The following is a 23,469-nucleotide window of genomic DNA, read 5'->3' as shown; positions in this document are numbered from 1 at the left end:
TGAGTGTTATGACTCATGTAGCACCCAATTCATTTCGAACATATCCACTGAGAAAAAGCTTGGTCACCAAAGTAACTCTGAACAGCCTCTGAACAAAATTAGGAAAACCTTTGTTTTAAATAAAGTGAGACAGCTTTTTACACCTTTGTAGATCATAACATTTATTGAGCCTGCAATAAATCTGAGCTGGTAATGTGCTGTGGCACAGTTTGGGGGGTGGTTTACCCAGTCCAGAAGATGCAAACATCTCAATATCAAAAGATGGTATTCAATATTGTAGAACATTATTTAACCTTCTGAATTTAGAAATGGCCAAGAATCATATCCAAACCTTCCTCTGAGCCATGCACAACTCTCTGACCCCAGAAAACTGAAACGAATGGACAAGTGTTACTGAATAAGCCATGTTGATAATGATTATTATTGTTCATTTTCTCAATCCGTATCTTGCCTTGCTGCTCATTAATATGGATGACCATGGAGAAAGAGAAGATGAGAAGGTGAGCTCTTTTGACAATGAGTGATCTTCCAAGAAACACGTTGCAGTGCCATCTCTGGCAAGAAAGCAATCTTACACACGTAGACAAACACACCTGCCAACCTTGGGAAATCTCCCCCATGCATTATAGGCTATGCATTCTTCCCTCAATTCATCAGGACTTGGATGAATGGGACACATAATCTAAACACTTAGTAGCTATTAGAATGGAATGAAGTAGGGTAGGTATGAAGCCACAGAAACACACTTACAGAACAGAAAAAGGAACACAGTGTCATTTAGACAGGCATTAAACAAATGCAAAAAAACCCAACAACAACGACCACCTTGACTTGAAATCTAGGATCCAAGAATCCTTTACAGTACCAATCTTCCTTGGCTTTGCAAACGGGGACACAAGCAGCTGACCGAACAATCTTCCTCTCCTTTTAAACCATGGTCATCACTTTCAGGGAATTAGGCTGGAATCTCCTAATTTTCTTCTTGAGAGCCTTTGATGCTTTGATGCGGCAGAGTTTGGGCACTGGTGGTAGAGGCTTGGCCAAGACTTGACCGGCTGCTGCTGCCTGCTTGCCCGTAGATGTGGGCCAGATCATTTCATGCTCATGGATCTCGTCGACATAATCAAGAGTCAGGCTGCTGCCACTGCTGCTACTGCCCTCTTCTGAATCACTATCACTGGATTCACTGTCACCAAAGCGGTTGGTTGTATAGTCACTAATTTCTCCTTCACTGGTCTCTGCAATGGTGGAGTGGAAAAGCGATGCACATTCAGCAGAATACTCTGAATGGTCAGACTCACTTTTGGCATAGGCCCCTGGATGAAGAGGGAGGCTTTTTTTGGACTCGGCTCTCATGGTTACAGTACGCAAAATCCCAGCTCTCCTTCCCTGTTTTGGTGGTCCCAAGGCAAGGCTGCTAGAAAGGCTGGAAACCTGGGTTTTTGCCGAGATCTCCACTGTGGATTGCCATTTGCGCTGCTTTTTTTTAATCATTGGGTCAGAATAAGCTGCTTCAAGAGAATACATGGCATTAGCAGATGCTCTGCAGAGTTCGGATCTGGATAGTGTTTGAGGGATCCCGAATGGCACAGGATACAGACTGGACTCAGAGCAAGATCTCCCGGTGCTTTCCCCTGCAAAGGTAGGCCTCCGAATTAGATGCCTTCCTCTGAGCTGTCTCTGAGACAAACTCCACTCAAGAGGCAACTTGGCAGCAAGCTGGTGAACCCCATGTGGCTTCTCCATATAAAGCACCTGCCTGCCTGGCCTCAGAATCTTCTCACTATTCCTCCTCTTCATCTTCACAGGCTTCACCTTAGAATTGGCAAACCTGACTCGAACTTGATGGGACTCGGTAGGGACAAACTTGGCATGAACCAACTCCTCCTGGAGTGCAGACTCGGGTTCTTCAGGCTTTATGGCTCTCGGAGATTTCTTGTGTGATTTTTTGGCTGAAGCAACCCACGTGTTTGGGAGGCTCAAGTTGGAATCATCAACTCCAAACGGTGAGCAGGAAGAGCTGCGTTCCAGGCTGCTTTCCCCAGCCTCGGTGACAGGAGAGTCCCACACAGATGGCTTAGTGGGATAACAGCCATTCACAGCTGGGGAAGACTCTGTGTCAGCCAGTGAAGCTGCCTGCTCTACATTCGTGCAATGCACAGTCTCCGGCTGTTTGGCACATTCCCCTTCAGGCACATCCCTTGGTGGCTTCCCATCGCCTTTATTGCAAAGCAGTGGGGCCCCCTGTTTTTCCAGCTGGCTGCTGCTGCTGCTGTTAATTTTCACTCCACCAGGACTGGGGATAATAATGAGTCTCTGGAGCATTGTGAGTGGCTGATTCTTTGCTGGACCTTTCTCACTGAACTCGGCAGGATAGCTGGCAGGATAGTTTCCTTTGCTGCGTGTCAGCTGCAGCAGTTTGTTGATATAACCCCCTGGCCTGAGTTCCATAAGTGGCCGAGTCTTAATCAAGCTGTGTCCCATGAGATGAGGTGCACCTTTAAGTAAAGGGCGGCCCTCTGTTTCTGCCAGGGAGAAAAGGGGACTCTGTAAAGCAACAGCATGAAGGGGGCTAGGATAAGGATACACATCGTTCCCACTTTTAGAGACCAAATTGCTTTGGTATTTGGGGTCCATGCAATAAAATTGGACTTCCCCTCCTGAACCAAGCTGGGTAGAGGTCTTGAGGTCAATGACTTTTGGAAATCCAGCATCCACCACGCTGAGTCTTTCAAGGTCACCTGAGGAGAAGACAGAATTCCACAAAAAAAGTTAACAAGAAAGTAACATCTTTGGTGTTTCCATCCTTTTAAGTGAGCATTAATACAAGGCAATGACACGATGCTCCTTTTGATATCAATGAACTTTGTGCATGACACAAAGGCAAAGTGTTCCATTGCATTCCATGTAAAAGATTCCTCCTTAGGTATGAAGCTCATGCCTCTGTTTTCCAGGAGACATCCAAGCATAGATCCTCCTCATTTGTGACAAAGCCCCTGTGTTCAGAATGATTTGTGAAATTCATTTGACAAACCATCCTGTCCTGGCTCACTGCAGCACACACCAATATAAGCTTTCACAATGCAATGAATTAATTTGAATCTTTAAAATAAAATAAACACCCATTCCCCAAACATTCATTATTCCACAGGAATAGTAATGATGGAATAAACCTGTGTTCAAGATCTTCTAGTGCCGCGATGGCGAACCTGTGGCACACGTAGCCATATCAGTGGGCACGCGAGCTTAGCTCTGGCGCGCGCATTTTCGGGTGTTCTGGGATCACCAGAAGTAGGGAAACAGGCTGTTTCCTGCCTCCGAAGGGCCTGGGGGGGGTGATGGGGAAGGCCCGTTTTTCTCTCTCACCTGGCTCCAGAGCCTCTCTATGAGTCTGGGGAGGGCAAAAACAGCCCCCCCGGGAGGCCCTCCGGAGGCCAGAAACAGCCCATTTCCCAACTTCTGGTTGGACAGGAAATGACATTTTTTGCTGCCCCCAGCCTCCAGAGCCGGTTTCGCCCTCCCCAGAATCATAGAGAGGCTCTGGAGCTAGGTGAGAGAGAAAAATGGGCCTACTGGGCCATCACTAGCCAGGAGCGGGGAAGCGTCACAGGGGCAGAGCGCATAGAATTATGGGTGTAAGCACACATGCGCGAGACTCCCCCGCCCCCCCCTCCTGGCATGTGATGGCAAAAAGGTTAGCTATGACCTTAGTTAGTTCATCTTTTGCCATGCATACAGTATTATGTCTCTCAATATTATTTTATTACTCTTTTTTTAAATTTTAACTTATTCAACTTGGATGCCTCCAAGCTCTAATCAGTTCTGGGTGACTCACAGCATAAGAGAAAAATAACAAGTACAGAATCAAAATAAAACAGTAAAGAAAGGGGTGAATCAGGTCAGCAATAACAGACATATCATAAAGTCAGCAAAGAATTAGCTCAGACCTTGGGAGAAAAATCAAGTGTTTTAAGGTTCTCTTGAATGCCACCAATATGGAAACTGTCTAGATCTTACTCCAGAAGGCAGCTGCCATGTGGAGAAGACATGCAGCTGGAGTCTCAATAGATGGCAGAGCTTAAAGGAAGAAACCTGGAGTGTGCCAATTCTGTCAGATTAATCCAGCAGGCTGCTATCAGGCACCCTTTTCAAGCAGGGTGGGTAAAAAATCAATGATTTTTTTAAAAAAATAAAAAAAATCAGATTTTTTTTATTTAAATCGGATTTTTTTTTATTTAAATCGGATTTTTTTTTATTTTTATCGAATTTATTTTAATAAACTTTTGGGGTAAAAATCTATCGTAAGATAGTTTTCTATTTAAATAATTTAGTTTATTCAGCATGAAATGGAGCTTAGTTATGTAGCATGAGGCTGTATATTCTGCAACACTGGGACTATCGGTGAGTCAACAGTGGGTCAAAGGAGTAGCAGAGATGACAGTTGCTCTTTAAAAATTACGATTTAAATCGAGTTGATTTAAATCAAGCCTTTTTACTAAATCAACTCGATTTAAACCAAATCCACCCTGCTTTCAAGTAACCAGGCCCAATGCCAAGAAGGACTTTATGGATCGTAGCCAGCATTTTGAATCACTCATGTCACATGGGCATACTGAGCCATGGCCATCACTGCCTGTACTCCTGGATTTTTGACTAATTGCATGTTCTGAGTGATCTTTACAAGCAGCACACTTCAGTAAACATGCTGTGAGGTGACTAGGTTACGTACAAAAGCTTCCCAAACTAGGAAAGGGTTCAGTTGGCATATCAAATGAAGCTGTACACTTTCCTGGCCATAGCTGTCCCCTGCTGATGGAGCAGGAGCTGTGTATTTAGGAAGACCACCCATTGTACACTATTCTTAAATGGGGAAATGTTATTCCATTCAAGGTTAAAGATGGAATCTCCCCATATTTAGACGGTCCTGTGTCAGCCTCAATAGATCAGACCAGGAAATCAATTCCACCAAATAGCTAAAATTACTTTTATCAAGACTGGTTATAATAAAGTAAACCCACAGATGTGATTGTGTGGTACCCCCTCCCCTGCTTACACACCTGTGAATTATAGATGTGTCTATCTAAGGCTCTTCTGAGTATTACCATTTTTTGTGGCCTTTACTTATGTTTCACCTCTTGTCGTTTTGATAAGGGAGCTTAATCAAAATGTCCTCTTTATTCTGTACAAGCTAACATCCACAGGAACTCAGTCTTGGTAGGATTGAGTCCTGGACGGTTCCTCCTCCATCCATTCATATAGCCTCACTTGGCTGGTTTTATACTGAACCCCAAACCAGCAAATAGCTTCACATAGTGGTTTCATATAGAAAAAGGGAATAGGAAGGGAGAGTCAAACTCTGTAGCACCCCACAAAGGAGGGGCTTAGGGAATAACCTCTCCAACTAACATCCAGCAACCAGTCCAAAAGGAAGCCCCTAAAATGCCCCCCCCCCGGCCATTTCTCACCCCTGGAGCTGTCCCAGAAGGATACCATAGTCAATGGTGTTGAAATCCATTGAAGAACAACAAGGATGGCTGCAGCATTGGAGCATATGCATTCTGCTTCCACCACAGTCAAATGCCACGAGACAAAAAGAGGGTTGTGAAAATATCTACAGACCCCTCACATCCTGGACATAAATTGTTTCAACTTCTACCGTCAAAACGACTGCACACCAGAACAATTAGACCAGGGGTCTGCAACCTTAAACATTCAAAGAGCCATTTGGACCTGTTGCCCACAGAAAAGAAAACACTGGGAGCCACAAAACCCTTCCTGTGCCTGACTATTTCCTGAGCAGCCACAAAACTAGTATATGTAGTTGAATTAAACATTCTGTTTTCTTCTAAAACTTTTCTTTTCTTGGATGTATCCATGGTTGGCCTACCAGGGGTTGAAAAGCTCAATAAATCGCGTGCCAGCGGGTGTCACACATTGGCGGTTGTGATGCATATTTTAAGTGACAGAGAGCCGCAGCAAAAGGGTGAAAGAGCCACATGCGGCTCCAGAGCCGCAGGTTGCTGACCTCTGAACTAGACATAAGGACAATTTTTTCCCAGAATGCCATCACTCTGCTTAACAACTAATTCCCACAACAGTCAAATAATTTACTAAGACTGTATTACTATTATTCTTCTCTTCTCTTCCTTACTAGTATCTATCTCTTCCCATTTATTACCATGTTGCTTGCATCTTTCAATTATATTGTTTTTATTTGTTTCCTAGTACGATTTGATAGCTTATTAGTAACCTTGATTATCACTAAGTGTTGTATCTTTTTATTCTTGACGAATGTATTTTATTCTCCTTATGTACATTGACAGCATAAACACCTAAAACAAATTCCTTGTGTGTCCAATCACACTTGGCCAATAAAGAATTCTATTCTATTCTATTCTATTCTATTCTATTCTATTCTATTCTATTCTATTCTATTCTATTCTATTCTATTCTATTCTATTCTATTGGTCATCAACAAGCATGTTCAAGGCTGTCTCCATACGAATCCCAGCCTGACTGAAATAGATCTACATAAACTGCTTCCTTCAGGATTTTTATCAACTATAGACCAACTATCTTCTCCACAATCTTCCCTAAGAAAGAGTAGGTTGGAGACAGAACAATAGTCACCTAAATTTTTTTTTTTTGGTCCAAGGGTTCTTGAGTAGGGAGCATACCACTGCCTCCTTCAAGACATGAGGCACAACACTACCACATGGACCAACAGTATTTCACTTCCTTAGCTTTTTCATAACCCAGCAGAGGCCTGAGTCCAATAAAGGTGGCTGAACTGACAGCACAGAGAATCCTGTCCATTCTTCAGGAGTCACCAGTTCAAACTCCTCTCTGAGCACACCACACAACCAGCCTCTCAGTCACAGTCCAAGTCAGAGCAGATCTGAGCGACTTTCATTTGCCAGATAGTCACATCTCATTAGAATTAATCAGGCCAACTGCTTTCTTGACTTTCCTTACGCTCAAGATTGTGAAGCTCAAATTCCATTCTGACACTAATCAAGGGGCAAAGGAGGTAACCAAGGCAAATCTTCTGTGTAACTATGTAAGTTTAAATGTTTTAGTTGATACAAGAAGCATGCCCAGATAGCTCCATTTCATGACACTATTTGCCAATTTCTTGATATGGGCAGCAGCTGTATTATTTCTTTCACAGAGCAAAGTGGGTAAAAACTATACAGTAACTAATTAATTCCAGCTTTCTCTAACTGAGTAAGTTGAAAGGCTGAATGTAATAGAAACAGGAATTTCCTCTTCTTGCTATGCATCCTTTTTTTATTATTTCTGGCACTTTACTAAACTCTAGTGAAACTGGGCCTTTAAGACCATTTAGTTACTTAGTGCAAACACTCTGAACTGAACAGCCCCTCTAACTTTATGTACTTCCTGCACAATCCTGGAGGTTTAAATGACCTCCAAAGTAGTTCAGAAGAAACGCAACTTTGCTCATCTCCAATAGGTACACATATCTCACCAATGTGTACCTCTTATCGGCTATTCTCCTTACATCTAAAACAGAATGTTTTTAAAATTCTTCCAGTGTGATTGAAGTTATGGGCTGTGTGGTTCTTAAGTACAGACTCAAAGTACCTGCAGTTTCCAAGATACTGAGACAAAAGAGTCTCAGTGAAAAAGCAAAAATTAGTACCACTTGGAGATATAGGTAAAGGTTCCCCTCGCATATATGTGCTAATTGTTCCCGACTCTAGGGGGCAGTGCTCATCTCTGTTTCAAATCCGAAGAGCCAGAGCTGTCCGAAGACGTCTCTGTGGTCATATGGCCAGCATGATTAAATGCCAAAGGCACATGGAACGCTGTTACCTTCCCACCAAAGGTGGTCTCTATTTTTCTACTTGCATTTTTTACGTGCTTTCGAACTGCTAGGTTGGCAGAAGCTGGGACAAGTAATGGGAGCTCACCCCGTTATGCAGCACTAGGGATTTGAGCCACTGAACTGCCGACCTTTCGATTGACAAGTTCAGCGTCTTAGCTACTGAACCACCGCATCCCTATTTTGGATATAAGGACACAGTAAATGAGAGCAGGAATACACATACACACACACAAAATCTGGAAAGGTAATGGCAAATCATGTCTGTAAAATCAATCAGACTTAAGCTCAACTCAAAGCATTCTGCTTTGATGAAACTGGCTTAAGATTGAGAACTGTATTTCATGATGTGAACACCACAGGAACATGTCAACAGTTTGCACTATGCAGTGTGGCCGCAAGCTTTGTTTATCTTTGTTGCTATTGAGTGGGGATATTGAAGTTCCAACCTCCTGGCTCAAACTGAAGACCAGACAGTAATTCAGGCAGTACACCATGCTGTTTCAAGAGAGGCTAAACTGATTAAAAATCTGTCTGATAAAAGTATAGCGATTTTAAGTGAATTAAACCTGTCTATATTGCTATGTGCAAGATAACTTCCCACACTGTCCAATCCAGGACAGCTTCAGCAACATCCTGTTACTTCTTCAGAATGAAAGACTAAATGACTACAGCCTCAATACAAAATAGCATGTGCCTTAGCATCTTCATCAATAATAGCAAGGATAAAAAGAAAGCTATTTCCCTTTCTAATCAAGACCTAAAGAACCTGAGATACTTACCAGTAGAGACAGGCCTTGGTCTGGATTTGCTTGGAGTGCCTGAAATATCTAGGCAAGCTTTGCTTTGGCATCCATCACTGCTATGAGGTCCCTCCTGTTGGAACTGGGTGCGCACTGTGGTTTCATCTGCAGATTTGGGTCGGTAATCAAAGATGCTAAGATGGGTTTTGGAGAGCTGAGAACTTGGTAACAAACTGGCATGGGAGGAGGAAATGGATTCACTGAAGACAGATGTGCAGGAATTAGACAGAGAGCAGGAGCCACCGTCACTCAGATCATAAAAACCTGATGAATCAAAAAAAATATTTCCTGGTTTACAGAGAACAAATAAACTGCATAGCAGAAGGTTCAGTTGGAGCACTTCCTTCTCTTCCATTTCATAGATGAGAGTACTGCGAGAGAAAAAAAACCAGGTGCTTTCAGACAAAATTTCTGCTGTCCCTCATTCACAAAATTTTGCAATGGTGAGTTAGACTTTCTGGTCTTATAGTTCTAAGCCTCCCAAGTTTTCTCACTGCTTCTGGCTTTTCTCATTAAAAATCTGTCAGTGAGGGAAAAGTCTGAAGAGTTATGTTTTAGACTGGCAATGTCAAAACTGTCATACACAGGTGAGCAAGTTTTGAGGGAAGCTCCAGGAGATTGAAAAGCATTTTGAGCCTGTGCTCTAAAATGGGCAAAAGTAGAACCCACAGAAATGGTGTGGAAATGAAATGAAAGATACAGCTAAAGCACAGAAACAAGCTTTGTTTTATTACAGTTGCATTAATTGTATTCATTTAATGAATTGAAAAAGACAGCTCCTATCCATAGAAGGATTTGCCTTTTCTATTTGCTCCCTATGCTTATTTTAAGCAGAACATAATTGTTATTTGAATGATCATCATCTTAAAATCAATGCCATCTACTTCACAATTGTACTAAAACCAATTCACATAGTAGACATTTAAAACCACAAAAAGCAAGAGAAGAACAGGAAAAAAAATAAGATTAATTGGATGACAGATCTACTGGGTCAACCAAATATAAAAGACTTGGCTATGATACAACCACTGGCTTTTTGTCTCAGATGTCATGAAAAAGAAATTTAAAAAAAACCTCCAAAGGAAGAATAAGGCAAAAGGCACAAGCCAAAGTAGAAAGGAATGGATCAAATAGGAAGGGGAAGAATGGAGATGGGTTGGTAGCTTCAAAGAGAATGAAGCCAAGACTGAATGGTGGAGATGGAGATAGGAATAGTTTGAGTGATGTACCAATGGCAATTGGGAGATTTCAATATCACTGAAATTCAGCAACAACATTCAGATTTTTGTGGGGCTCTAAGTGATCTTCCAGGAGGCTGCAGGTTGTGCATCTGTATTTTAATAACATACTATTAAACATTAATAGTCACTATCCATAATTATCCATGTCTATGGATTTAGACAGAACATGCATGTCTATGGATTTAGACATAACAAATTTAGAGCCTCCTAAACTTCACTCTCCTTTTTATCTCTTTCCCAGTTCACATAAAACAAAAGTTTGGCAAGAATCTCAGTGAGTCAGTTCACACATCACCCACAGTTTAAAGTAAGAATGCCCACTTGTGCTTTATGACTTTTACAGGTTGCTTGCTGTCTCCCTTCCTTTGTGGGTAAAGACAATGAAATATTCATGGTATGCTTCATTTACTTTAGTATGAGTAAAAAAATTAACTATGGCTTTGTCCATCTAGAAGAAAAATAAAGCATAAAACCATTTCTTTTTCAGTTTGCTTGTTTTCCTACTGAACCTATGGTCAGTCTACTTCATGCGAAGTTAGGCTTACAGAATCATGAAGGATTTATTAACCAGTCTCCTCCTGAGAAAGAACCAGAGGCCCCCTTAAGCTTTGTTGTTTACTATAAAGAAGGAAGAGTTGCAAAGGCAGTCACTGCCATTACTTCTAACTGTGATCAGGATGGTGATAACAAGTTCCTTGAAAGCAGACAGACTATCTATAATGTGCAAGTAGTTCTCAAACATCTGAAGAGTAGCCACAACTAAAAAAACACACACTACATAATAGACCAAGGAGAATATTTATGGAAATTTTATTTCCTCTTATAACATTCAGCTGTATGTATAGCTGCAAAAATTATGGAAAATATTGTTCAACAGTTGTAAAGGGCACCAGGTTAAGCAAGACTGGTGCTCAATGCAAAATATGCACAACAGCAATCCTGAGCACAGGATCCCACTTTTTGAAAGATGGTAGGCTTCAAAGAGTCAAAATGCTAAAAACAGAAATTTAGGAAATAAACCACCTTTGTGTATATATATATATTGTAATAAATTACCATCTCATCTTTCAGTGTTTTTACTATTGATTGATTATCAATCCATCTTTATCACTTCCAAGTTGCAGCAAGGGGAAGGCAAGGGACAGAATGGTGCTAACGGAAGTGGAAGAGTTTGGATGAGTGAAGTGTGAAGACCTCCTTCTGCTCTTCATTTGGCTAAACATGGTGCCCCACCAAATAGCTAATTTTCTCACTTAATTTCAAGAGCAGAGTCAGCAGGGGCCCACGGGCTTGTACAGGAAGTTAGGGGGACATATGGCAAGTCTGTTCCTTACCAATAAAGTTCCTCTTTATGGATTGTCTTTTGAGTTATCATTGTTTTACTATATATGCCACTGTAAAAAAAATTAAAATGTTCATAGCAGAAGAAAAGGAAAAACCATCCAATTACCTGAACTGGGCCTACTGTCACTATCAAGATATTCAATGGAAGTTTTGCCGACATCCAACTTCAGTTCACTGATCTGCTGGTCCAATTGATCCAGATGAGTTTTCAGTCCCACATCTTGTCTCCTCAGCCGTGACTGTTCATAGGGGAAAGGGAAGCTGGTCAGTTTCTGTTGGCTCTGTAGGACCAACTCAACATTCCCATCTTCTAGGACTAGTCTGATCTTTGAAGAAATAGCACAAAGGCAGAACAAAATAGGAAACTAATAGCTTCTAGTCACAATATGTTGACTGGATTCTATGAGAGTTTAAACTGATGATTTTGATGGTAAAACTGACCATGGAAGGACCATGTAAATAATTCATATTAATACATTTTGAAGTTCTATTTGTAGAACCTTGTGTGGGTCTTTAATTAATAAACCATTTCAGAAACTCAGGGACTTGGGGGAACCATCTTGGTGACAACCAAAATATCTGAAACTGTACACTGTACACTGCTCAAAGTTAATCTGTAAAAAATGGGTGATACATAAATTAGACAGACAGATAAATCAATATAAATAAATAAATAGGCAGTTTAAACTGGAGAGAGACACTCCCAAAATCTTCTGTGATATAGGGCACAAGGATACCAAAATATTCCTTTTTCTCCTCCCTAAACAATCTACTAATTCCAGTTTATGGATTATGTTGATTCTTCCTCATTCATGCCCTTCAAAGTCCTTTCAGCTGCTAAGAAAGGCTTCCACCGATTTCAGAAAATCTGGAGAAAGCCCATAAAGTTACTAATTTTATATCCTTACAGTCAATAATACTTGCTTAGTATATTTCTAGATGAACAGCTTCCAATATTGGCTTCTTTGGAAGGTAAAACTGTTTTAAGGCTTTTTTTTTTTTAATTCCCTTCTCTAAAACAAAAATGTTCTATTCAAATTGAGGAAAATCCTGGATTTACATCAACAAAATTTTAATAAACATACTATCCCAAAAAGTCTGCTGTTGATTGGACTAGGAATAGAACACACTTTAGATCCCCAGACCATGGTCCACTAGTGGGCTGTGAGCTGTTCAAAACCGGGCCGCCTGAAACGATGGGCGAGTATGCACACATCCCCTTTTCACAAGCAGCAGGTAAGCACATGCACGTTTTCCATTTGTGAGTGCATGCATGTGGCTTTCACACCCAGCCATCCCCTCCTTCCCCATCTCCCCCACCATCTGCAAAGCCTGAAAGGTTGGGGAACTCTGCTTTAGAATGTCTGTTTTTTCACATAGCTTATAAACCTAAATACATATACTTTTAACCTCTTGGTTCTACTGTTGTAGAATTAATGATTGCTGGAAATGATTGGCAGTAAACTCAGAAATTTCAATCATTTGAAATTTCACTCATGTGCAAAGCAGCAGTAACATCTGGAACAGCAGTGGCTTGTTAGGAAGCACTTAATTTAACTCCCCCCTTTCCTCTCTAATTTACTACTCCACCCCCTACCAACCTTACAAATTTAGCCAGCAAATATATCTTAGAAGCTTAACTGAGGGGGGGGGGACCAAAAGCTTCAGAACTTTGCAGAGATTTTTAACAGATGAAATCCAGATTGCTTACATGTAGGCAACTAATGTGGAAGGGGTGTGCAGACAAATGGGAAACTTCACTCACCCACCCCCAACATCCCAATCCCCGTGCAGTCATTTTCTTTCCTGCTTTGACTGGAGATGGCTTCTATTTAGGTCCACATGAATGTCAGTACGATATTTGTTGTGGCTTACCCTGACACTTATATGAGTAATAACCTCCATATAGTCAGGCAGTCTGATAAAAGCCGAGTTCTTAATTGCAGTGGCCTACATAGCAGAGTAAATGTGTGCTTAACGGGCTTCCAAAGTGTGTTTTGCTAAGCTGAGCAGCAGGATCCTCTTCCATGGCCAGGTGCATTTGTTCAGCAAGAGCATTAGCTCTATGGATTCTCTGTTCAATAAGCAGTTTCCAAGATGATTTATACTGCTATTAGCAACCTCATACTATTGTACAAGAGATGCAGTTTCCTGCAGGTTTCGTTAGGAGACCTACAGTAATCTAACAATGGCACCAATCACAATACAACCCATTCAAATACATAGCCTTTCTTGCTAGCATTCCAAACTAACACGATACATGTATTTTTTTTATGTCTAAGCACTGCTCTTCTGATGTGCAAAGGAATGAAAGAGCTTTAGGCTTTACTGATTTCAGGAAGTAAGTAACTGAATTTTGTTTTCATGGTTGGAATTAATTGCTTCATGATTAATGTTTTGCCAGCCAATCCCTCCCTTTGTGGTTTCTGATTAATGGCAGAGAGGCCACAAAGCATTCACAAGACTCTCAGGTATTCAAGGATAATTTATTGTACCAGGATCTGTTTGCAATTTTACAGCACTTTAACCAGTATGAAACTATTTACACTGGCCTTATAAACTCTTTCCTCTTTTCCAACTTTTCCTACCATGAAGCCTGGTGTGCTTCATCAGTGTTTGATTGGCTTCATACTTCTCATCCATTCCTGATGTGTATTTGTATTTTTTGTGCTCAAACTGTTCGAGACCACTTTTTTTTTTTTTGATGATCCAAAAAACTGTTTGCTCCAGTCAAGTAGGGCTTTGCCTGATACATCTGGCCCAGTAAATTTGGGAGTGAGGCTCCTTACAAGGAATTGGAATTCCCATCAAGAGTTCCATAAATCACCTGTACTGGACTAATTCCTTCCAAAACATGACCTTTTGTTGTAGTGAGTGGAGCTATATGAGTTGTAGTTCAACATGTTTGTTAAGCACTCTGTATTGAAGGCTTTTATAAGGCTTTGTTTTCCTCCAAAGTTTGACTTAATTAGAGCACCTTATGCTATTAAGAGCTTAGGTTCTTCCAAACTGCTAGTTCATCTGGGTTTTTTTTTTGGGGGGGGGGGGAATAGTATTAATTTTTTAATATTGCCCAGCTGTTGCCCTTCAAAATATTTTACCACAAAACGCATGGTGGAGAGGTATGCAAACAAAATTGCAAGGAATACTTGAATAACATTAGAAAATACATTTTCCGGTATGTCAAGATATTTTTATTTTATTAATAAATCATTTCAAATTAGTAGGCACTAAGCAAAAGATAAAAGAAATAGGCCTTTGTATAAAAGCTTAGAGTAGGACAAAGAGAAGCAGCCTAGTGAAAAAACAGAAATGGTGGGGATAAGTTCAAAGCAGAAATATTACCTGTAGCATTAGCAACTGATTTTAAAATATCAGCTGAGAAAAAAATTATGCAGTAGATCATGAAAAGTATGAGTTTTCAAAACTAACAACAACAACACCATACACATGAAACTTCTTTCCTTAGACACTTAGAAATATTTCTGATACAGGCAATCCATTAAAAACTGAAGACATTTGACATTAGCTCCATTTTACTTTTTCTAGAGCACATGGCCAGCTCATTTAGGGTTAGATGGAATTTCAGCGAGAATAACTGGTCCTTTCAGTGCTGTAAAGTTTTGAAGTGCCTGCCAAAATCTAGAGGCATAAGGATCTCAATGCTGAAAGGTTGGCCATTGTGCTCTCGCTATTGCCCAGAGGGCAAACAGATTTGACTTCCTTTCCTGCTCTTCCTGAATATTATCTGCTGTCTAGTAATCAGATTATTTCAGCTAAATTCCAATTTTTAACACTGTTGTCTCCCAAACAATGTTACTGGCAAGTGCTAGGTAAGTTTTACAACTGTGAGAATGTTAGATGGCCAAGTCAGATGGCCAACTCATCCCTTAATTACAATGTAGAATGTAGTGAAGGTTACCAGTAGGGATGACTCATTTAGCTGGATATATTTTCTAATATTGTGTTCTTTAAACATTGTGACTCCATCAAAATAAAGGCAGAGTTATTATGGTGAAACCAGTGGTGAAATCCAATTTTTTTTACTACTGGTTCTGTGGCTTGGTGGGTGTGGTGTGGCTTGGTGGGCATGGCAGGAGAAGGATACTGCAAAATCCCCATTCCCACCCCGCTCTGGGGCCAGACACAGGTGGTATTTGCTGATTCTTCAAACTACTCAAAATTTCCACTACCGGTTTCTCCAGAACCTGTCAGAACCTGCTGGATTTCAACCCTGGGTAAAACTAAATGCTTATTTGCACATATAATGGGATTTGGTAACCATGTTTAGGAAAGCAGCCTTACTTTTGTTTTTCTTCTTATGGTAAAGCAGAGTGGAGACTAGACACACTTGAACTAGAAGGCTACTTGTTTAGAAGACACAAGTATTAAAAGTAGGAGTTTAGCTGAAATAAACTGATTACTATTCAGGAAGGGAAGTCAAATCTGTTGTAATAGTCGGTCCTTCGAACTATGTGTGACATGCTTCTAAATTGTGCAGGATTATATTACCTGTGCTTTAGGAAAAGATGTCTGTTGAACTTTGAGACTCTCAGATGCCTTAAGCTATATAGATAACTTTGATCAGGATGTCTTTAGATTGTTTGATAAAGTCTGTAAGTCAGTAGTTTCCTCTTTGTGTTTTTAGAATAATGCTCAATATACTAATTTCTTTATTATTCATCAAATTCATCTACACCACCCATCTCATCTAAGTGACTCTGGGAGATTTATAAGTTAAAAAAGAAACCCAAATATTAAAAACAAAGTTAAAAAGGGTTTACAGAGGTTTAATGCAGGGGTGAAATCCAGCAGGTTCTGACAGGTTCTGGAGAACCGGTGGTGGAAATTTTAAGCAGTTCAGAGAACCGGTAACAAAAATTTTGAGTAGTTCAGAGAACCGGCAAATACCACCTCTGGCTGGCCCCAGAGTGGGGTGGGAATGGAGATTTTGTAATATCCTTCCCCCAGGAGTGGGGAGGGAATGGAGATTTTGCAGTATCCTTCCCCTGGAGTGGGGTGGGAATGAAGGTTTTGTAGTATCCTTCCCCTGCCACGCCCACCAAGCCACACCATGCCCACCAAGCCACGCCCACAGAACCGGTAGTAAAAAAAATTGGATTTCACCACTGGTTTAATGTTTTAAAAAGGCAGAGGAAGTGCCCTCAATACATCAACCATCTCCAAAGTGGCATGCTATTCTTACTCTCCCATGCCAGTTTGCAGAACCAGGTCTTGACACTTCCAGAAGGCCAGGAGGATAGGACCTGCCTTGTCTCTGGGGGCAAGATATTCCATAAAGGAGGGGCAATAGTAGAGAAAGCTCTTTTCCTAGACTCTACCAGCTGAAATTCTTTAGCCAATGGGATCTGCAACATGCCCTCCCAGATTGAGTGGGATGGGTCAATGAAATAAGTACAAGACAGTTCTCAAGCAGCCTAGTTCCATTCCATAAAGGGCTTTAATCATGATAAACACCACCTTGACCTGGATCCAGAAGCAAGCAAAACATTGGACTACTGATACATAAAACCTTTCCAATAATGGGAACACCGTGAAGTTTTTTCCTTCAACCTCTTTCTCAGCTTTTTGCTCAATCTTCCTCAGCTAACCATCCATTTTCAAATCTTATGCACATGGAATGAATGAGCTATTATAAACTAAAGTACAGATATCAAATAGGAACAATCTGTTTTAGATAGAGGTCATTGGGAGTTTGTATTAGCCCATCAGCATTGAGCATGCAATAAATGCTTTAACTCTTATTTTCTTTGGCATTAAATAAAATATAGTGGGGGTTATCAGTTAATATTATCAATGGCAGGTAATCAAAAGATTGCCAGTACATCTGTGCTGCCATTTTGACTCTAATCAAAATATGCTGGCTTCAAAGCTTCCCAGGTGGGCTTTAAGCATCTCATGAAGGTTAAAGTCAATTTTCACTCCCCAATGCCTTCTGATAAGCTACTCACTTGTAGTGAATACTCTTTGCATGTGTCACACCTGATGGATAATTAATGGCCATGTCTAACACCAATAAGGAGGGAGGGATCTTGGAGATCTGAATTAGCTCAATGCTTACTGAAGTGTGTAATTACCAAGATTGGAGAGACTGAAGTCTCTAACATTTTGATTGAATTCTCCTTCAGGAACACATTCCATATTTTAAAAAGAGAAGAAACAACAGAAGCTGTTGTTGCACAAATTCAATCTATTCCATCTAAATAGGTAGAAACAGGGGAAGGGGTGTTTCTCTTCCAAATTGCAAAGTAGAGCCAATTAAAAGGTTACAAAGAAACACCTTCAGAGATATTCAGACTATTATGCCACAAACACCTGAAAACAATACATGAGAGACAAAGAAAAGATACTTTTTCTAATAGACTAATCCCATTCCATCCTGTATCTTATGTATGGAAAGAGAGGGTAGGTGAGAACCCAAAGCAGTTCAATAGACTAAAATAGCTGGATTATATGAATATAGGGCAACAGCCCCTATTTGTGCATCTGTCTGAAGAACTAGTTGACTCTACCAATAACACAAAGCACTTTGGTTCATTGCCTCCACTGTGTTAGCCCCAATACATAGGAAACACCACAAAGAATATATGTGAGTGAGACATATTTTATATTGTATATTGTATATGTTTATATTTTAAATCATCAATTTATTAAGTAATCTTTCAGTATCACTTATCATATAGTGATGATCATAATAACTGAACAAAATAACTTGAGAGAAATAATCTATGTGAAGTAATGTGAAATTCTATACTAAAATAGTACATAAATATCATTTATAAAACAAAACTTGAAAATCTAACAATATTCCCATGGCTACACTCTATTGTGAAGTTTAAATATACAAATAAAATTTCAGATAAGTAAACCTGAGGGGAAAAAAGAACTAAGAAACCTTACACGGTCTTGTTTACCTGTTTGAAAGACCCAACAGCTGGGTGGGTTTGTTCCCATATTCTTGGTCTGACTCACTACTTTATTTGAAGCAAGATAGGAAAGTTGACACAAAGTGAATTTGATTGCTGACTGCTCTCTCAATAGTTCTAAATGTAACCCAAAACCTGCATGACAACACCTAGGGATAGACACTAATCCATTTAAGATTGTGCCTTTTCTCTACTCCATCCCACCCTCTTCCCCTCTGCATGCTGTAACATCTCAGAGATCCAGGGATTTTGACAATTTACCCACAAATGTTTAAATTCTTAGCTGATATTAATAAAGGCATTTCCTGATTTTGATGACACAGCAGATACTTTAATTTTTTTTCTTGATGCTAAGGAAAATGGCTTTGCTTCAGAATAACCCTGTGTTCTCTTATGCTGAGAGTGACTTCATCTTTCCAAAGGCTATTTTACACTTCTTTAGGATAAGAAATTATCTTCTTTCATGGGATGAGTCTGTCTGTTTAGAAATATCCAATGTGATTGACAATATCTGCCCACCTTTTATGCCCAGACTGGCTGAATATACTGGAGTTTATAATTTTGATATATCTAAAGGCAGCACACTGGAAAAAGCTGCATTAGAAGTTATAGTCAAATTAAGTTTAGATTACTCTGAATCCTCTTTTCTATTTTAAAAATGTGCAGATTGTCCCTACACTGGAATACTGTGTAGTACCTTCAAGGAATCAGAGATTGTGATCAATCTCCAGACAGTCTGATAAAATGTGAGAGGTATTTTTTTTAAATTATTTTTTTGAAAAGAGCAAAGGGTGACGTTTGCATTTTAGCAGCTTGATGGCTGATTTCAGAATGATGTGAACTGCTTCCTAATTTTTCCAATTATCATAACTCTCCATACTTCAAATACCAAGACAGATATATTTTACAAAATATGAACATCTGTTTGACGCCTCACTAAAAATGCATCCCCACACATATAATTATGCTAAGTAGAGAAAAAGTTGTCTACATGGAAAGACATTGATTGCTGTTCCTGTGGATAAAATACCTTTATTTTATCAATAAAATATATTTGTCTGGAAAGGAAGTCAAATAATATGTACTTGTATTGAAAGAATACAAGCATGATCTGGAATCATCCCAGTGGATTTTGTGCACCAGAATAAAATTTAATTAGAATGTGGAATGGGAAATGAGCTTCATTTTTTTTTTTTACTCAGAAATTATACTTGGAATAACTAGAAAACAAGCAAACAATGGCTTTATAGTTCAATTAAATTAAATGTATGGCTGTGGAAGAAGAAATAAAAAGATTGGGAATTAAAACATCCCCCAAAAAGAGATAATTTCTGCTCAGTCTCCTCTAATCCCCTCAGAAATAAACCCAGTTTAATCCTATAAATCATAATTTTCAGCAAGGCTTCACAAGGTAACTTTGTATATACAGTAAGTCCCAATCAGTTTCATTTACTTTTGAGTCAGCATTCATAGGATGCTGTTTGTGCTTAGATTTCAGTCCTGTTGAGGTAATAGCATCAAATGAACAAAAGCGCTTCCTTCCCACATCTCACATGTATAAAAGGATAGCCATGTCCTTTTCTTGAAAGTTGCATCACAAAATTCACATTCCATTTTAGTAGTGTCTGATTGTTTGGACTGTGAGCTTCTCCTTATTAAATACAGTAGGACTTACTTGCAAATGCCCATGGAATTGCAGTCTGAAACTTTTTCTTTTAAGATACTGAATAATGGGTGGAGTAGATCAAAGGGGCAATTTACCATCCAAGTCTACTTACCCATGGGTACTTTCTCACTGACATCAAGAGTCTGCAAGATCCAAGTCAAAACATGTAGCTAATGGAACCCTACCGCTATACTCAGATTCAGAGTTATTTCAATATTTTCTTGTACAGAATTCACATTTGTGGTTAAAAAATGCAACAGACAGGAAGCACGCTGTTATGGATGACAATCTCACATTGTGGCTAAGTTGCTATACATTTACTACTTAGAAAAACATAATATTTAAAGACTTCTTAGATTGGGAAGGAAGATAACAAGGACCGCCCCAGGGTTATTATATGACTGCAATTTTAAGAGATTGGATTCTAATTTAAATAATGCACCCTTATCATAAATTATTACACTGGGGAATTTGAATATTCTTAACTTCAAATGCAGACATATATATATATATATATATATATACACTCCTTTTCTGAACATGTGAGAACATACACTGTTCTTCTTTTAGAACATATCCCAGAGCCTTTCCCTTTTTTAATGGTTACCATTAAAATAGGGGGGGGGGTGTATATTACATTATAGATAAATTCTATTTATATAGTACGGATCTAACAGATAAAGCCTAAATAAGAAGATCAGGACAAATATTGTGCAGCTGGGCAGAGAGAGACTGCAGGTGGGGGAGGAAACTTACTATTAAAATACAATTACTTCGTGCAAAGGTAAGCTGTTAACAATACCTCCCTCGAAATCCTTCTGTTCGAACAAGAAAGATTTTCCTCCTCGTTCAGCCCAGAAATAATGGATTTTCTTCCAAGGGCAATCCTTTTTGGGGGAAGAGGTGAGGGGGAGGAAGGATCTACAAATGGACACTTTGCATGGCAAGCGACGGAATAGGGAGAGAGGCTCCATACAACCAGGAGTAGCGAACAATGACCGACTAGGTCCACGCCGGTTTTCCGCCAGGCGGTCTCCTTCGAAAGCTTGCCGGATACAGAAGCCTCTGCCCTGCATTACCCCGAAAGCCAGCCGGGGCGCGCCTACCTGGCCAAAGAACAGCCCAGCCGCGCGTGTCGTGGGCGCGTTGCGGGTCTCCCCCCCCCCCAACCCACTCGCAAACCAAGGGCATTCCGTGAACCCAGGAGCCTCCGCAGCGGCTCCCTTACCAGTTGCTCCTTCAGGGCGGTGAGGGTGGCTTCCAAGCGCTGCTCCTTGTTCTGTGCCTGGCTCTCCTCGGTTGGGCGCTGCATGGCCAAAGCCTCGCTCACCAGCGCCCGCTGTTTTTCCCGCAGCACCTGGAGTTCCTGGAGGCCGGCCAGGGCGGCTTGCAGTCTCTCGCTGACCCTGCAGCGGTCCCAGCCGCCCGGCCGCTGCTGCTGGTGGTGGTGGTGGTGCTGCCTCCCCGTGAGCATCTTTCCACGCCGCTCTCAAACCACGGCCATGCCAGGCAACGCCGGAACCTGCTGCTTCGGAAAGAAGGGTCAGGAGCGCGCAAAAAAAAAGGCGGCGGGAGCAGCAGCCTCTCGCTTCGCCCTCCGCTAAGACGGAATGAAGCGGAGGAGCGGCCACTGCGGCTGGGGAGCGAGCGGGCGGAGGCGAGGCGAGGCGAGGCTGCGGTTCAACGCCCTCTCCGACGCGGGGCAGCCCAGGGCCACCGCCGAGCCGAGGAGACAGAAAGCCGGCGAGGGCGAACCAACCACGGGGCCGCCTCATTCATTCCTCCCCCCACCCCATCCCCACCCCCACCCCGCCGCGGAGTCCCCGCCCTCTGATGGGGAAGGTTCAACGAGAGGTCTGGAGATCCTGGAGAGAACCACTTTCTCAGGAGGGGCAGGAGTGTGTGTGTGTGTGGGGGGGTGATTTTTGTCTGCCCCTCCTTGCAAATTCCCTTCCCACCTCCCCCCCCCCCCTCCAGTGAAGTCAGGCTGCAGTTGAAGACATAGGCTCCGTAAACCCTGATCCTCATAAGTCTTCAAGGGATGCTCGGCTCCTGGCGGCTACCTGGATGCATCCAAATGGTTTACTTTTGCAGCGGCAAAAAAAAAAAAAAAAAAAAAAGTCCTTTCTCCTTTTCCTGGGTGTCTTTTCAGCTTCTGGGTCTGGGAATTCCGCAGGAATCTCTTCTCCACCTTTTCTCCAGGTGTATCCTGCTTTAGATTCCGAACCCAGGGAAGAATGGCTCTGGCAGCTACTAAGCTATGTAGTCCATAGATTCTTTTTTTCGGTCTTTCCTGGGAGGAGGGAGTAACTGAATCCATGGCCTCGTGGCTGTTTGGTTGCCTGAGTGTATCTAACATGCTTGCAATGTTTGAGTCCAGGTGGAATGAGAGAATTGAATTTTAGGTATGGGGGGAAGGATGGGTGGGTCCTCCCCTCCCCCATCTCAAAGGAATCAGTTTAACTTTAAATTAAATTTCTCAGCCAAGCAGCAACTGATTAGATGGGAATTCAGCTGCAGCTTGTAACACCTTTCCATAAGCAAATACTTACCTAGTGAACGCCACAAATGATCTCTCTCTCTCTCTCTCTCTCTCTCTCTCTCTCTCTCTCACACACACACACACACACACACACACACACACACACACACACATACACACACACACACACACACACAGCGCCAGTGGGTGTTTGAATCTGGATTTCCAAGTTCAAGGTCAGATTATCTACTGCCACAGCTTCCCTTTTTCCTTCCTTGAGGCAGCTGTCCTTGAAAAGAATAAGCTAAGACTTTTTTTTTTTTAATTTGATTTATATGCTGCCCTTCTCCGGAGACTCAGGGCGGCTTACAATGTGCTAAGCAATAGCCTTCATCCTTTTGTATATTTATACAAAGTCAGCTTATTGCCCCCACAAACTGGGTCCTCATTTCACCTACCTTAGAAAAAGGATGGAAGGCTGAGTCAACCTTGAGCCTGGCGAGATTCGAACCTGCAGTAATTGCAAGCAGCTGGTGTTAATAACAGGGTGCTTTAGACCACTGTACTACCAAGGCTCTTGAGCCTGGTGAGGCTCCTCACAAAAGGGCTGAGTTAAAAAATCAAGAAGTTTAATATTGTTTTTCTAGAACCAAAGAGATTTATCACATTGCATGGGTTTATCAGCAGCTCCTTGCAAAAATGACTGGTGTTTTTTTTATATATATAGGGGAGTGCAATTTGGCCATCATCTGGTTCAAAATGTTGCTTCAGTTTTAGGCCAGTCTGGTGGTGATCTGCATCCAGGTGGTGCTTTCCTTAGGCAAAAGGAAAAAAAAAAAAGAAGTTGTTCCATTTTGAAAACGGTAAGGTGGAGCTCTGCGCTTTGACTGACTGCTTCGGTCTGAAGAAACAAAGTCTTTTGGTGCGTATGTTCATGTGCACAGAAGGCACTTTTATCATCTTGACTGAACTAGCAAGCCTTCTCAAGTCTTCAGCTTTGATCCAGGACAGCTCTTTGATTTGGCACTTCCAGTGGTTGGATTCAAATAATTTAATAACTGGTTCTCTGCCCTAATGACCAGCTGGGTGGGCGTGGCCATGGTGGGTGTGGCCAGGGTGTGTGACAAGCAGCACTTGGCC

At 41.3% G+C, this 23,469-nt stretch overlaps 1 protein-coding gene across 1 annotated transcript; it reads right to left on the bottom strand.

The window, feature by feature from the left end:
- Window positions 1-927: 927 nt before the first annotated feature.
- DACT2 (dishevelled binding antagonist of beta catenin 2) lies at window positions 928-21,321 on the bottom strand. The gene is made up of 4 exons (XM_070951241.1): window positions 21,076-21,321; window positions 11,341-11,473; window positions 8,629-8,913; window positions 928-2,741 (listed from the first exon to the last, which is right to left on the bottom strand). The coding sequence occupies exons 1-4, from the start codon at window positions 21,319-21,321 to the stop codon at window positions 928-930; spliced, it is 2,478 nt and encodes an 825-aa protein (XP_070807342.1).
- Between the last annotated feature and the right edge of the window lie 2,148 nt (window positions 21,322-23,469).

This window comes from Pituophis catenifer, unplaced genomic scaffold (assembly GCF_029215685.1).
Source record: "Pituophis catenifer annectens isolate HBS135680 unplaced genomic scaffold, rPitCat1.0.hap2 SCAF_1, whole genome shotgun sequence".
Taxonomy (NCBI): Eukaryota; Metazoa; Chordata; class Lepidosauria; order Squamata; family Colubridae; genus Pituophis; species Pituophis catenifer.
This window is presented reverse-complemented; position numbering and strand designations above follow the sequence as displayed.

What these genes read in the sequence shown, in the direction of transcription:
- DACT2 (XM_070951241.1), bottom strand. Translation starts at nt 21,321, where the DNA reads ATGCTCACGGGGAGGCAGCACCACCACCACCACCAGCAGCAGCGGCCG. An exon ending in CCGCCCTGAAGGAGCAACTG is followed by an intron (nt 11,474 to 21,075) that starts GTAAGGGAGCCG and finishes CCCTATGAACAG; the next exon opens with TCACGGCTGAGGAGACAAGA. An exon ending in TGACAGTAGGCCCAGTTCAG is followed by an intron (nt 8,914 to 11,340) that starts GTAATTGGATGG and finishes TTGATTCATCAG; the next exon opens with GTTTTTATGATCTGAGTGAC.